This window comes from Drosophila suzukii, chromosome X (assembly GCF_043229965.1).
Source record: "Drosophila suzukii chromosome X, CBGP_Dsuzu_IsoJpt1.0, whole genome shotgun sequence".
NCBI classification, from domain to species: Eukaryota; Metazoa; Arthropoda; class Insecta; order Diptera; family Drosophilidae; genus Drosophila; species Drosophila suzukii.
The window spans coordinates 8,316,262-8,331,171 of NC_092084.1; the positions used below are offsets into that span (position 1 = coordinate 8,316,262).

Genomic DNA, 14,910 nt, shown 5'->3' on the forward strand with positions numbered 1-14,910 from the left:
CTGGCCTAGGGCCTTAAATACCCACGGAGGTCGAGGTAAGTGCGCCGGCAGAGGCAGCGACTTCGGCAGAGGAGCAACAGGGGTTGCTACGGGGTCGAGGAATCCTGGCTACCTACCTACCTGCCCTCGAAAAACCCGAGTCCCTGTGCCGAGTCCTTTGCGCACAAGTGATCGCACTGCCAGGGGATCGTAATAATTTCAGTCCTCTCTTTCTAGGGGTTTTATGTTCTGTGTGGTGGGTGCCTATTCCGTCCCGCTCTCTCTACTCTACTCTACCTACCCATCCCACTCCCTCTCTCCTTTGTCCTTTGCGTCCCTTTGGTACCACACATATATATATTTTTCCTTTTTGGGAAAATCGAGACTTAAATCTCGGATCTGCAAGATCCTTGTCATGGCCAAAAGAAATGAGAAAAAAGAAATAAGACTTTGAATGCACTTCCACTTTTGTCGAATGTCGTTTGCATTGAAAGCGAAAAATAAAGGAGAGTGTGTGTGAGAGGGGGAACTTGATATAAAATGTGATCCATCATGTGAAAGAAAACGAAACGGAGGCGAAACGAAATGAAAAGGGGATGTCGTCGTCGTAGCACTTTCACTGTCTCCAAAACTGCGTATCCACTGTATGTTTTCTTTCACAGTCTTTTTTCCCCCAGTCCTTGAACTTTTTCTCGGGGTCCGGGATATTGTTCAGCCCCTCTGAAGTCTCTTTTCTGGTCCCGCCGCATTTGACACGTGCTTCCGATCAGTCCGATATACATTAACATAAGCTCCCGAGCACAGAACACAGAACAATAATAATATCGCGGCGGCAGACAAATCCCACAAGTGTGTGCCGCATCATGAATACCAAGGGCACAATAATATGAGGGGCTGCGAACTAAAAGAAAAACAAAACGATCTGCAAGGCATCGGCAAAATCAGAATTGCAGTCGAAACTCTTCCACACTCCCCTTTAAGAAAAATACCGCACTTTTGAGATCCCAAGAAAACGTTCTGCATGTCGGCGCTACACTTCCAAAAAAAACTAAACTTCTTAACAATTGATAAGATTTTGTTTCAGAAAATATTTAATATTCTCTACTTAGTGTACAAAATTTGTAAAATATAATGTATACTTAATTTTCCGATGGAGCATTTTAATCTTAAAACGATATAACGTAAGTTATATAATTTTCTTTAACTAACTATACCTATTGAGGAAAAATAAATAACGTAATAAATAAATTTAATCTACATAATTCCATATTATTTTTAAAATTGAAATGAATTCTTCGGCAGAGTGCACGAATTGCTGCTCATTAACCGACTTGCTCGTGACTTGTGACTTTGGATTTTTATGCCCGCCTCAACAAGTGAAGTTTTTTCCTTTTCCTCCCTCAACGACCCGTGCCATAAAGCATTCATAAATCTGTAAAAACTTCTGTAAGCGAAGCAGAAACTGAGGCAAATGTCTGGACTTGCTAGTGGCAACTTTGTTGCGCCTGGCCAGGCCATATCAATACCGTTAGGGAAGGGGAAAGTCGGGTAACGAGATTGCACCCATAAATGCATAAAACCTTGATTAACCCAAAGGATCCCGCCGAACGCAGCTGCCCAAAAAGAGATCAGAAAATAGAAGGTGGATTCCACAGATCCCACGAAAAGAACGCAGCGCTGAAAATCAAAATGAAAAATAATCAATCGTTTACATTTAAATTGGTTTTTAAAAGCTGCCACCAAAATATGTACCCATTCCTAATGTATTTCTAATATCATGAATGAAAATCGTTTGCGTCATCACCTGTACGCCTTCGCTTTTTTTTGGTTTTCCTTACAAACCCTTTGTGGAAAACCCTTCTTTAATTTGCTCCAAACACACCCACCGAAAAAATCGAAAGGTAAAAATGTTTTGGTAGCAATTTAATTAGCCGCGGATTCGAAACCCCAAAATGCTCGGTGATTAATTAAACCGCATGAGATGAGGAAAGTGTTGATCCTTAGGTGCCTTTTCGGGGGTTGCAAAGGACCTATGAGGCTCAACAGCTGACCAGGGTTGCCAGGTGCATATACCACAGAGTGGCGGCCTCTATACAGTGTCAATCTTTCTTGCACTGCAGCGACATCTGTTGTTGGTGGTATTTTTTATGGGATTCTGGTTGGTAAGAATGGAATAATCTAATTGGTAGAAGGTTGGAAAATGTATAGGGATGTTATAAAAGAACGGTCTGTGGAGGTGGATGTAGAAAAACCGAAACAAACTTACCATTACATTTGTTTTTATATTTTTTTTACTTTCTATTTCGGATTTAAGGAACACAAACCCTTTCAAATCTACTTTTTAAAATTGGAATTCGAATCCGGACCAAATATAAAAACATAGCAAGCGCTTTCTTTTCACTCTCCAAACAGGTTACATGCTTAATGCCAGTCACAACTGAACATCATACACGCACACATCTTTAAAAAAATCATGGGATCTAATAATAGTTTGCTTAAAAAGTAAGTTAAAATATTTAAGTCTGGACACGAAGTTCATACATCCGTGCGGTGTTAGGTTTCTTGATACTCTCGCGAAGTCGGTAAAAATTTTAAATCTAGTTTCTAAAATTGGAATTCGAATACGACCCAAATATAAAAACATAGCAAGCGCTTTCTAATCACTCTACAAATAGGTTACAAAGGTTAATGCCAGTCACAAGTTAGCATCGTACACGCACGAACATACACGACACGTCCAAACGCATTAAAAAATAAATCTAATTTATACAAAACAACACAATTTTGAAAAAATTTAACGGATAGCTAGCCGTACAACAGTAACCGGTTCTATATTATTTACAAACATCCGTCGGTACAACTACTCAAAAATGATGCGCTTATTTTCTGGTTTTTTTAAACGAAGGTAAATCGGATTAATAAAAACGCGAATTCAACATTGAATATTAGAAAATCCTTTTAGCTATTCCATTTATAAAGAATGTTGTATTCAATTTATTGAACAATTTTCTTTTAACCGAGGCATGGGTAAACCTTTGAACGTTGCCCTACTCGTCTGTAGATAGCTTTAATATCCATTCGTTTGATGGAAGTCAATCATGTCTTCAACTAATTTAAATTGTATACACCTTATTAATGTTACAGAGAGGAGGAGGCGAAAAATGATGAGCCGGTAGTCGCTACCGAATCCATTCCTCTAGTGCATGAAGGTAGCGAAGATAACGCGGTGGTCCGAGAAGTCACGCCAAGAAATATAAGAAAGAGGCGTGCTCCGGTGAGTAGTACAGATGAACAACCGGCTAGAAAAACCAGAAAGAAGGCCAAAACCGTTTCGCCATCAATTCCTACGGAAGAGGACCTTACACCTTTGCAGGAGGAGAGTATGGAAGTGGTATCTCCAAAAAAAGGCAGGAAGAGGGCTTTGGTCAACAATTCAGCTGAAGAACCGACCGGAAAATCCAGAGAAAAGGCCAGAACCGTTTCCCCATCAATTCCTACGGAAGAGGACTCTACACCTTTGCAGGAGGAGAGTATGGAAGTGGTATCTCCAAAAAAAGGCAGGAAGAGGGCTTTGGTCAACAATTCAGCTGAAGAACCGGCCGGAAAATCCAGAAAGAATGCCAGAACCATTTCCCCATCAATGCCTACGGAAGAGGACTCTACTCCTTTGCAGGAGGAGAGTATTGAGGTGGTCTCTCCAATAAAATTTGAAGAACCGAAGATCAAGACTGGAACCCGTGCAACGACCAGGAAAAGGAAGTATAAGTGAAGGTCAATCCTATCGGCACTGATTCATCAAGCCCCTCGCAAATTATCAGTATTCTGTAGTATGTATGGTTTTTGATCAGATTTACGGAGCGCTTCTAGTTCGGCTGGAATTTATGATAATAATTCGTCACGAAATTGTTGACATTCCCAGAAGCAGTCGCCCAACGGAAGCATCCCTAAAACCCCAAAATTCTTATCGTCCAATGACACAATCAATTATATATTTTATATGCTCGATGTTCATTAACACTAATTGGAATTCAAAACACCAGCTACCGGACCAGGCAAAACGCGCTCGACCTCTGAACCCGGGAAATCGGAATCTGAATCACGTACGACCTGGACAAGTGTAAAACGTGATGGACTGGATCGGCGGTGGGCTACTACTGCCGATATCGTAAGCGTGAAATCTGTCAGATCCGGGAGCCTCCGAGATCCAAATCTATTGTCACATTAATTTGACTTTTTATGGGTGTTCCTTGTTATTTTTTTCTCTTTTTTGGCCATGTCGCCTGGATCGAAAAGCGGAAATTGTCACTTTGGCTTGAGAGAGAGAGAGATTGGCCAAGATTTCTGGAATGAAAGCGAAGTGAAACCGCTGACGATGCAGTTAAATTTAAAGTTGAATCCGTAAGATGCTTTTGGCCGTTCGCACGATCACAGCTAATAACGGTAATTTACACACACGCTACTTGCGATAATTGCGACGCCAAATGTGCTGACAGGCACACAGGATACGACTTCCCGATCCTCCAATCCGCTGCCCCCAAAGGCCAAAAGCCGAGGAACCATGACCAAAGCCAAGCCGAGTCCGTAGTCAAAGTCGAACCGCGCATCCCGATGAACTGAGTGAGATAACAGCCAAGCTAAATCAGCAGCAAAGCGGCAAAAGCTTCGGTTATTAAACACGGCAGTCGGAATCGGACCTTCCCAGATCCAGAAGACGTACACTGGAAGGAAACTAGTGCTACAACCTCGAACCCACAAAAGCGAGATCACAATCTTGTACAGCACTGTTGGCAGGGCACTCGCTACACATAATCTTCTCAAATAAAATTCAAAATTCTAAGCGTTTTCTTAAGTTGAAGTCTTTGTTTATGTATCAATAGAGCCTGCAGTGACGCGAATTCTTGAGCATCCCAAACTTCAATAGTTGTGACGATCCATTAGGATTATTGGAATCCTATCTCCTTAATTTTAGTCTTTATTTATGTATCAATAGAGCCTGCAAGAGACGTGAATTCTTGAGCATCCCAAAATTCAATAGTTGTGACGATCCGTTATGATTATTGGAATCCTATCTCCTTAATTTTTTTTTTCGGTGCATTTCGATATCGTGGCGGTGGCGGCAATGCTTGATTGTTGTGGTAACCGAATATGCCGCTCCAAGTGCGAAAAAATGTTGTCGAGGTGTGAAAAATAACTGGCCAAGAGTGCGTACGTGGTGGGTTAAGGGGCTTGGGTTCGGGTTCGGGTTTGGGTTGGGGATCGGGGATCCCTGGGCAAGCGGAAGGGTTATGGGGGTTATGGTGACCGGGGTGAGGGGCTGGCGGATAGGATGTGCTCCTTCGGTTGGGCACGCATCGAAGGTGTTGAAAGCTCTGCGCTTCTAAGAAACGTTTGTCGTTGTTGCTGTTGCTTTTGAGATTTCGGTGGCCTGATAGCCGCTACAATATATATTCTGATATATATGTATATATTCCTGTGCCTGTGCACGCGCAAAAGACCCCGCTCTCCAGATGATATTTGTCGATGGTGTCGAGGTGTTAAAATTACCCCAAAGGTACATAATAATTACCTTAAATTGCAAAAACAGCGAAATAAATTTCCAAATGGTGCGAGCGGGATGGGGCGAGTGTGTGTGTGCGAAAGAGACGGGCTAGAAGGGTTGCCGTTGCCGTTGGTAAACCGAACCTTTGGCGGTCCTTTTGTTTTTGAAGCGTGCCGCAGCGTTGCCAGACTTTGCTCTTTCAGTGGGGAGGGGGGGGGGGGGGCGCAAATCAAGAAGAAGGGCATGCAAATGGGGCGTGTGTCATCCATAAAAATTGAACGCTGTCGCCGTAATTAACGGGCGGCTAAGAGGTGCGAAAGAGACGGGCTTAGCGACGAGCGAGAGAGACGGCAAGAAAAATGACAGTCGAAGCTGTTTGGCCAGCGGCCGATCTATTTAATTAATTGCTAACAAGTTGAAAATGTTTAAATGGTTTATGGCACAGAAAAAGTGCAAAAAAAAAGGAGCTGGATATGGATGGTAGGCAGGGAGCAGCATCCTTGGTGGTAGCGCTTTGGGCCGTTTTTTATTTTTTGTGTTCGGACCATCAAGACAAATTGTGATGGCTTTTGTTGTTCTGCACGCTTTTTGATTCCCCCTTTCTTGTTAACCCTCTGCGGACTCGGGGGGTCAGAATGTGTCCCATGGGGGATTTCGAAATACCGAATGGGGCAAGGAATCCTTCGCGGTGTTAATATCTAGGTGATATAGCGAAAAATTTAATAATATATTATACATACTAGAAAAGGGAAAACAGATTTCCTATTTGAGTTTTTTTTTCAAAGTAATTTCTGATAATGGAACATTATTCTGAGCTCTTAGATATCATATTGTTTGCCACCTGGTGATTAAAGCTCGATGTGTCGACAGCTTGCAGCACACTCACATGCAAATCTCGGGTGGCTCTCGAGATCCGAATACCCAGGGAAACCAGTCCCCGGAAAATGCAAAAAAAAGCCAACCCAGAAGTGGCAACATCGATGCCAACGCGACTCGGTCGTGCGAATCGCATTTATCAATGTGAAAAATGAGTTGTGAGGCGGCAATTATCATTAAAAGTAACATGACTGCCGTCAACGAGCGATGTTGTCTCCTCTTGCAGCAAAAAAATAAAATAAAAAGCCAGCCAGGGGAATTCGAGTTACCTCCAGCTCCAGAGATCCCCAGAGAGATGAAAAGAAGTAGATTGATCTAACGCTAATTAATGATTAAGTGCCCCGTCGATCGGTGGAAATTATGCAAGGACCGCAAAGCGGCACCCAAAACAAACATAAAAACATACCAAAGTACGGAATGATTTTGCGGTTCCCTATATTGATGGCCGAAATCGCAGCGGGATAAGTAAAAACAAATATACACAAGACGAGTAGCACACGCCGACCTTTCGCAGAAATCCACGAGATACAAGATACGAGATCCTTGGGATGCGTGATGGGATTATTTCTAATGCCTGGCGCTCTCCTGTTACAATTTCGATTTCCCTGGAAACAGAATTATGATTGTTTTGTTTGGTTATTTTTTGTAGTATCTCTGCATCTCTCTTTCCTGATGTAATTTTTCATGTGCAGTTTTTTTCTTACTTTCGTTCGATTCTTGCCGGTCAAGATGCAATTAATCTAAATCCAATTATAAGACAAAGCGGGTCAGGCCAAGGGCCATTAACCGAAGTCAGCATATAGTATCCGTATCTGTATCGATTCTCCTTTACTTTTGTATCGAAATCAATACGTTTAGCAGTCTTTTGTTTTGGGGCAATAGTGGGGGAGATGAACAACTACCTTTTGGAGGAGCAGATCACTTCCTTTCGCCGGCCCCCGAGGGAATGTATCGCCAAGATTCGGACTCTAAGGACGGAGGAAAACGCTGCATATCATATTACACATCCACTGGGTTTCGAATCGGACTGGGGATTGGGGAAGGGTGAATCGTTTTGCTGCAGCTAACAAGATGCATGAAGTGTTTAAATTGGTGTTGAACCATATTACCCCTTGACTGGCCTCCAGGGTTGATGAAAAGAAAAGGAAAATGACCAGGAGAGTGGGGATCCAGCGGTCAAGCAGTGCTCTATGAGGAGGGAAAACTGAAATGGCGGTACTTTCGGGAAATATTTGGTGGTATATCCCTTCACCAGGAACTTATGCGACACAATGGATGCAATGATGTTACAGCTAAGAACTTATCCTTCAAGGGGTAACAAGTAAGTGAAAGACATCTGCTAAGGGGTACTACCGTAAACAAAATTCTATGGATCGACTTTAAGACGCAGAAGCGCCTTATGTAACTAAGCCGATTGGAACCCTTACCGTACTCCACACTCAATAGTACTTACTCCCCAAAAAAATTCAAAGTTCAGAACAGACCACACAGTCTAGTAATATTTAAGAGCATATCACTCCAATGATAAGTATCTCCAAATCGACGATTTATGCGACTTGATTCCCCCGAAAAAAATCGGATCCCGCATGATTTTCCGAGTTTGTGTGGGTGATTTCGACTCGGCCTTCGGCAGCCCCAAAAGGATTATTAAAGGACAATGGTGTTAAATATGAAAAATTGATAGACTTCCAGGATAAAGTCAATGAAATTTACGACTTACTCAACGGAGGAGCACGGCACTGACATCTCTATTTTCCTGGCATTATAAAGATATCTCCCCCATGACGCGGCACTTTTTTCCCGATCCTGCGGTCGTTAATAGCCCTTGGTATTTGTTACTTTTTTTTATTATTATTTCTCCATTTGCTTTATCTACTGCAAGGCATCGGGAGTCGGGGGAGGGCTCAAAAAAGGACGAGGCAAGGATAAGAGCAGTCCTCTTGTAGTTTTAATAATTTCATATTTTTTTCTCGGGTCCTTGTGTTTTGTGTTTGGTCATCGCAGTTTGTGGAAATTTACACCACCAGCCAGCGTATATCGGTACCCTAGAATCTCTCTGGAGGGTTATGATATTCCCCGCCCCCACCAAGGTTCTTTGTCTTTTCAGATCCTCAGATCCCAAAGTGCTGGAACGTGTCGCTGTCTTTAATTGCCATTTATGCGGCCTAATGATCAACGTTCATTATAGCCAAAGATCCAGGCTCGTTCTTAAGTAAGTTGTGGGGGTAATATAGAGCAGATAAGGTGGAATTTATAATTAAGATATGAATTTGAAGAAATAAAATAAAATTACAAAATAAATTTAAGTTTGCCATGAGCCAATTAGATATTTTATGGGCAATGTTTTATTTGCTGTGCTTTCTTACAAGCTCACAGAGGCCTTAAAAATCGGTCATCGGAAGCATAAACTTTTTCCTTTTCTCCGCATTAATTGGTCTCGGTCCCAAGAGGAGGATGCTTTCTCCCCGAGATCTTTTGTGCCCATAGCCATCGATTCCTGATCCGTGGGCTCGAGCTATTTGCGTGCTCGCCGGCTATTTAAATGCCATCCACGATCTCCTTTCAGTGGACACGCGTGGCTGTCATGCGATCCCAGGCCAATTAGCCGATCCACAATCCACAGAGGAACCGAACCCCCAGCCAATTTAATAAGAGAAGGCAGAAAATTTGTGCCAAAGTGTTGATAACTTCATTTCAGCCAACCGAAGGGCTGGGCTAGTTTAAAAAAAAACGAAAGGGCTTTAAAAAAGTATATATATTGAGTGGACCCCACAGGAAATGCGCTAAACACATTTTAATTATACACAATAGAGCTGATTAAAATGCAATTTGCAATCAGAGGAGGGGGATTTTCAATTGTTGCACGGATGGCTGGGATTGGGATCGGGATCTTGGATGAATCTTCTTTATTTTTCGCTGGGAGCTGCAGCTGACTCTTGGGTAAATAAAGTCATTAAAATGGGATCAAAATTATGGTGCAATTACGTTTTTGGGTGGCCAGAAGTCCAGCGAATTGGGGCGATTTCAATTACCTTTTGATCATGGCCATTAGCCAGAAATAAAAGGATCGCCTGCGAATAAAATAATCTGTGGAAATCTGAGATCCCTACAGCAGGGCACATGCCAAGGAATTCATTGTTTTGATGAAAAACAGTTCAAAATTTGCCACGGCCATGAAAATAACAAAAACTAACTGAATCTAGAAGATACGGTAGCTGGCTAAAAATCTTCGGTTGGCTACTGTGCAAAACGAATCTTTGAAGCTGGACAGCTGGCCGAAAAGTAAGTGCACCTCACAGATGTTTGTTTTCAAACCGAAGTTGACCTTGCGACCAGAACTAAATTGGTGGCCATGGATTTCATGGCTAGTCCAAATATTGACACAAATGTGAAATTAATTTCACTACAGTTGAGCGGGAATCCGTTTCGCCCAGTGGGAGATGTTCTCGAGGTCGAAACTACTGCCACTGCCTCCTCATTCGATGCTCATTCGATTCTACTGATTTTGTTTTCATTTACCACTGCATTTTGTTTTCGCCCCACTTCAAAAAGAAAAAAAAACAAACCCCAACTTCAATGGGTATTTATGAATGAAAATTTCGCACGCTTTCAGGCAGCGAAAAAGTGAAGACTGGATCCAGATCCAAAGAGTTGGAGATGGGGGGCAGACACGCGAGTCTGGGCCTCGGAAGACTGAAGACTCTGAAGACTGGAAGACTGAGGCTGCACCTGATAATTGACAAAACCTGCCAGTTTTGTGGGCTTTTTTCCGTCTCTTGTTTTCCTTTTTGGGGCCCTTGGAACGGGAAGTGGGCAAGACAGCGACATCAACTGCAAAAAACAGGAAAGGAAGTGGGTATCTTAGCGTAAATCGAATGGGAGATACTCTGAAGTTGACTTTGTTTACAAAACCTTCTCAACTTTATTTGTTTATTTTGTTTAAAAATTTTCGTTAATTTTTTTTTAACCTTAATGGAATTTATGCAAAACTATGCTAGTCAAGTAAATTGGAGAAAATATTCCAAATAAATTTTTTAAGTGTATCAAATATATTCAATTAAATAAATATTTTAAGATTTTAGTATTGACTGAAATATTATATTTCAAATTTGCTTAAAAATGGTATAGGGGTGAATAAATGCCATCACTCTTGGCCAACTAAATCCCAAAGCAAACAAACTCCTAGACAGAGTGCATTCCAGAAAAAGAGCCACCGATCTTGGCCAGAATCATGAGAGTTTCTCAGCGCAAGCGCCTGCATTTCATTTGTGCAAATGATTCAATATTGAGGTTTTTAAAGGCTGCGGTCGCCTGGCGATGATTGCCTGTAAGGAAAACACAAACAACACAGAAAGGAGAGGTATTTATGAGAAGGGGTTTGGTTTTTCAGGGAACTGGCGCACATTTGTTTATCCAGTGCCATCTCTTCTCTTCTCGGCCAACATGTGTATCTATGTATCTAAATATTTGATGAGTGAAAGGATCATCTCTATGTGGATGATGATGATGATGATGGCATCAAAGGATCGCAGCCTTTTGCACGGCTATCTATCACAACAAATATGCATATCAAGTGGTCTTATATTTTGTGTTTGGTCATGGCGCAATCCTTTCTTTTCAACTCCCCGATAAACTCTTGAACTCTTTTGGCTTTGGATTTGGTTTTGGTTTTGGTTGGTGTTCGCGTTTCGGTTTCGGGACTTCTTTGTACGCGTGGCTTATGTGGAGATGCCGCAGCATCCTGCGCCAACGGGTAATTACAGATCATGATTTATGGCCAGCTGACCCGGCCCCACCAAAATAATACAACAAAAAGCCAAAAAAGGCCACAAAACCATCGATCGATCAGTTCAGCTCTGTCCGCCCATTTTGGCCCCTTTGGGCAACTAAAAAACTCCATTGCAGATGCGTCTCTTTTCGGCTTTGTTGGGCTTTTTCGCATTTTATGCAAATAAAACCAACGGCAGTGCAAAATCAAGCGATGTGTTTGACAAAAGTCGAGAATCTCGAGCAGCAACGCCACCGCAGAGATTGATGGACCAAAAGGCCAGGCGACTTCAAAACTATTTGCCGCTTCTCCACACACGAAGAAAAGGGGACTTTAAATGAGAGTCAAACACATATTTTGGAAAATTCAAAAATATATATATTTTCGATAAAAGATCTAAAATCGAACAACCCATTGGAGGCTAATGGTTAAAATGGAAATAAGTTTATAAAGTTAAATCCTTGACAGTTTTATTAACCTAATACATATATGGTTAAAATAGACATTTCTCTAAAAAAGGAATTTTCTCTGGTTACCTTTATTTTTCAGTATTTAATATAGTTTCTTTTCTGTGTATCAAACTAATTGTTTGGTGTTTATGGGCAAAGTCCATATAATCCATCAAAAAACATCTCAGACGTTTTGCTCTACGTGTTGCGGAATTTGAATGCGAGATTTGTGTGCAAATTTCTTTATTTTTTGTATCGTGTGATTTGCAGGGCGAGGGGCACGTGTGATTTGGTCAAAGATTGGGTTGTCATCGTTGTCGGGGCTGAGTTTGAATTTTGGACCGAAATCCTTTCAAGTGGTTGGCAATTAGGTTTACGGGAACTATTTCTCTAGTGCGAACTGAAACACGCCCAGTGGCAAATTGTTGTGTGTTTATGCAGCACGCTCTAATGGGATTATTTCTAGACTATTTCTGGGATAATCGCAGCCTCAAGAACGTAATTGGGATGCCAGACCACCAGCGTCGGTGAAAAAAACTGAATAAACAAAAATGTTTTGCTGGTTGAAGGTGTTTTTGAGGGAGGAACTGCTCAGAAGGTGGTCATACTTAATATTGGATTACAGCAAACTTAAGGTTTTTGTTCTACTTGAGAAAAACCAAATGATGGAAATAAAAGTTGGATACATTCACAATTTGAAACTATATATCAACTGTATTTACTTAATAAGTAAGGGGAAAACAAAATCATAAGAAATTCTTAATATCTTATCAACCCAAATATGCAGTACTTTTGGAAAGACCTCAGGAAGAAGGAATAACCCAGTAACATGTCGTAAAAATTATTATGCTGATCCTGGATTTTCATTTGCAAATAAGCCTGCTAAATTCGAACCCAAATCGGCGACAAGGTGCAGAAAAAAGGAAAGGGTTAATTTTCAGCGATTTACCAATTGTCCAGGCGCCTCGAGCGCCTATTAGGCCCCTTTTTGCGCTCAGGTAATTCCCTTTCCACCCGGCAGGTGGAATCTTAGGTCAGCGAAGAATAAAAGTCAGGGTCACGTAGTAAGGGTCATAAAACCGAAATCCCAAAAACTAGCGAAAAGCAGACTCTAGGAATTTCCCGGGCACCATGAAACCGTTTTGAATGATCGGAATGTAGGGGAACGAGAAGTCTCGCGAAACGCGGATCATCATCATGGGAAGGGACTCTCTGCCGAGGCGCCTACCTAAACCCGCCAAACCCAGGGAATCCAAGGGCCGGGGACAGAGTTATCACATTTGGTATGTAACTACATTTATCACAACCTAATATGACAACTCAAATAACTTTTGCCTGGTGGACTCGAGAGTCGCTGCCTTGATTTCTTCTGGATGGCCGGCCTGTCACATTTGGCTTCGCTAATTGGAACATATTTCTCCCCTTTCGGCTCCCCAGATGATGAACGTTGCGCGTTTGCTCTGCGATTTATGCATCCTCTCCCCGAAAAATAAAGATATCAGGCGGGAAGCCTATATCATCTCGTGTCCAATAGTTTAGAAGGGATTATTCTAGAAAGACCTTCCTTAATGTTTTATATTACATTAAATTTAATATATAGTTTTCCAAGAGAACTTATGAAATACGATTAGTGTTTTAGTAACCTAATATATTTATTTCGAATTTCAAAAAGTTATTATCCGTTAACTACATTTCTACAAAAAAAGAAATTGTGTTTAAAAATCTAGCGACTTGTAAAAATATTCCCTCACTTGCCAAATAGTTTAGGCTCAAGTTGAGATATACATATATTTTTGGGGAAAAGGGCAGTGTGTGGGCGATTTTAACCCGAGGGTCCTGCATCAATAATTCATAACGCTAATTAATAACGCCCCAGTTCAAATGCGTTGCGTGCGCCGCGAGATGAAAGGCCGAAATGCCGACATAACAGGATAATGAACCCCAAAAACTTTGGGCCTTATTGAAATTCAAATAAATCGGTAACGCTGAACGATGCCTGCAACGCTGTGCTGTTTTGATTACCTTGTTCTGTTCGATGACCTAACTTTTGTGGTATAATACCAATCTGAAGAGGTTGGGGAGTTTAAGGATATAATTCCTATGGTAAATTTAGAAAAGTATCAATATACATCTTTATAAGAGTACAAATTAACTAATTCCAGTTGCTTTGTAAAATTATAACAGAACCAAAAAATGTTCAGTGTTTAAAATTTGCTATAATTTTATTAATACATATATTTATTTGTTGATTCTTATCAATATTTTTATTAACAAACATTTATAGATCCTGAAAATCATGTTTTTTTTTGTAGAGATCAATAGACTTACAATTACTTTACTGAATATATATTAATGTTAGGGTACATAAAACTTCGATCTTTCATTTTCCAAATTCTTCGTTGTATTATTTAGTTTGGGTTTCCTTGTTGGTTGTTCTCCTCTTTATTTTACTTTATTTTTTTCTGGTGGATATCGGGGCGTTTGCATCGCGCCTAAGGTGTAAAAATAAATGTTTCAAGTAACAACTTCTTAAAGAGCTGAATTATGAGCTAAGCTGCGACTGAAAACTGCGACTCCAGCCATCAATCTGCGGTCCTGAGTCCTCGAAACCTTGGACGAGCCTATAATTTGGTCAAATATCTGGGGCCTGATTGATGCAGGCGGCTGGTTTTTTATGTGCCACAATGTTGCTGGCGTGGCGCGTCGAGAAATCTATTAAACAGCAGTTTTAATTCAGACCCAAAAAAACAAACGAAAACAGAAAACCGAAAGCAGCTGAAAAAAACGTGGCTTCTCCCTTTTGGTTCTAGGGGAAAGGTGAAAGTTCTTCCGGCGCTGAGGAGCGTTAAGCCTTGCCTACAGTGTTCAAAAAGAGAAAATGCAGAATATGGTATCCCAGGACCCATTTCCATGATCCGAAACAATTGCATTGAGTTGTCAAGTGTCAGCGTTGACATTGAAAGAAAGGATCCCCGATCCCCGGTCCCTTTTCACTTCCTTGTGGAGCATCCAGCGATCCCAAGGACAATGCGATCCTTTGTCCGCGATGCCCTTTAATGTGTCAAAATATAGTCTATGGACGCACTCTCCCAGGCGTTTGTTTTTCTAATGCAAAGTGATTTATTGTCTGGCCAGCAGAAGAGGTTTTATTCCAACGATCTGACATCTTGGTGCGTGGGAGCGAAGGATTTTGTTATTGTGCGGAGAAGGGCTTTTCCTTTTTCCAGAAATGGAAAGTGGTGCAGAGAACTATATTATAAAGCCATCAATTTGTAGGCAAAACACTCGAAACAAAGGTA

General features: G+C 41.4%; 1 protein-coding gene across 3 annotated transcripts; it reads left to right on the top strand.

The window, feature by feature from the left end:
• Positions 1–2,409: 2,409 nt before the first annotated feature.
• Positions 2,410–4,828, top strand: LOC108016685 (transcriptional regulator ATRX homolog). Of its 3 annotated transcripts, XR_001767772.4 has the most exons (3): positions 2,665–2,884; positions 3,124–3,806; positions 4,020–4,828. XR_001767772.4 is itself a non-coding variant. In XM_017083408.4 (2 exons), the coding sequence occupies exons 1-2, from the start codon at positions 2,453–2,455 to the stop codon at positions 3,746–3,748; spliced, it is 654 nt and encodes a 217-aa protein (XP_016938897.3). In that variant the 5' UTR covers positions 2,410–2,452; the 3' UTR covers positions 3,749–4,828. The 3 variants fall into 3 exon arrangements, 2 of the variants coding, with proteins under 2 accessions (XP_016938897.3, XP_016938896.3); XM_017083408.4 differs by lacking the exon at positions 2,665–2,884 and adding an exon at positions 2,410–2,481 and having other exon boundaries at positions 3,124–4,828; XM_017083407.4 differs by having other exon boundaries at positions 3,124–4,828.
• Positions 4,829–14,910: the final 10,082 nt, after the last annotated feature.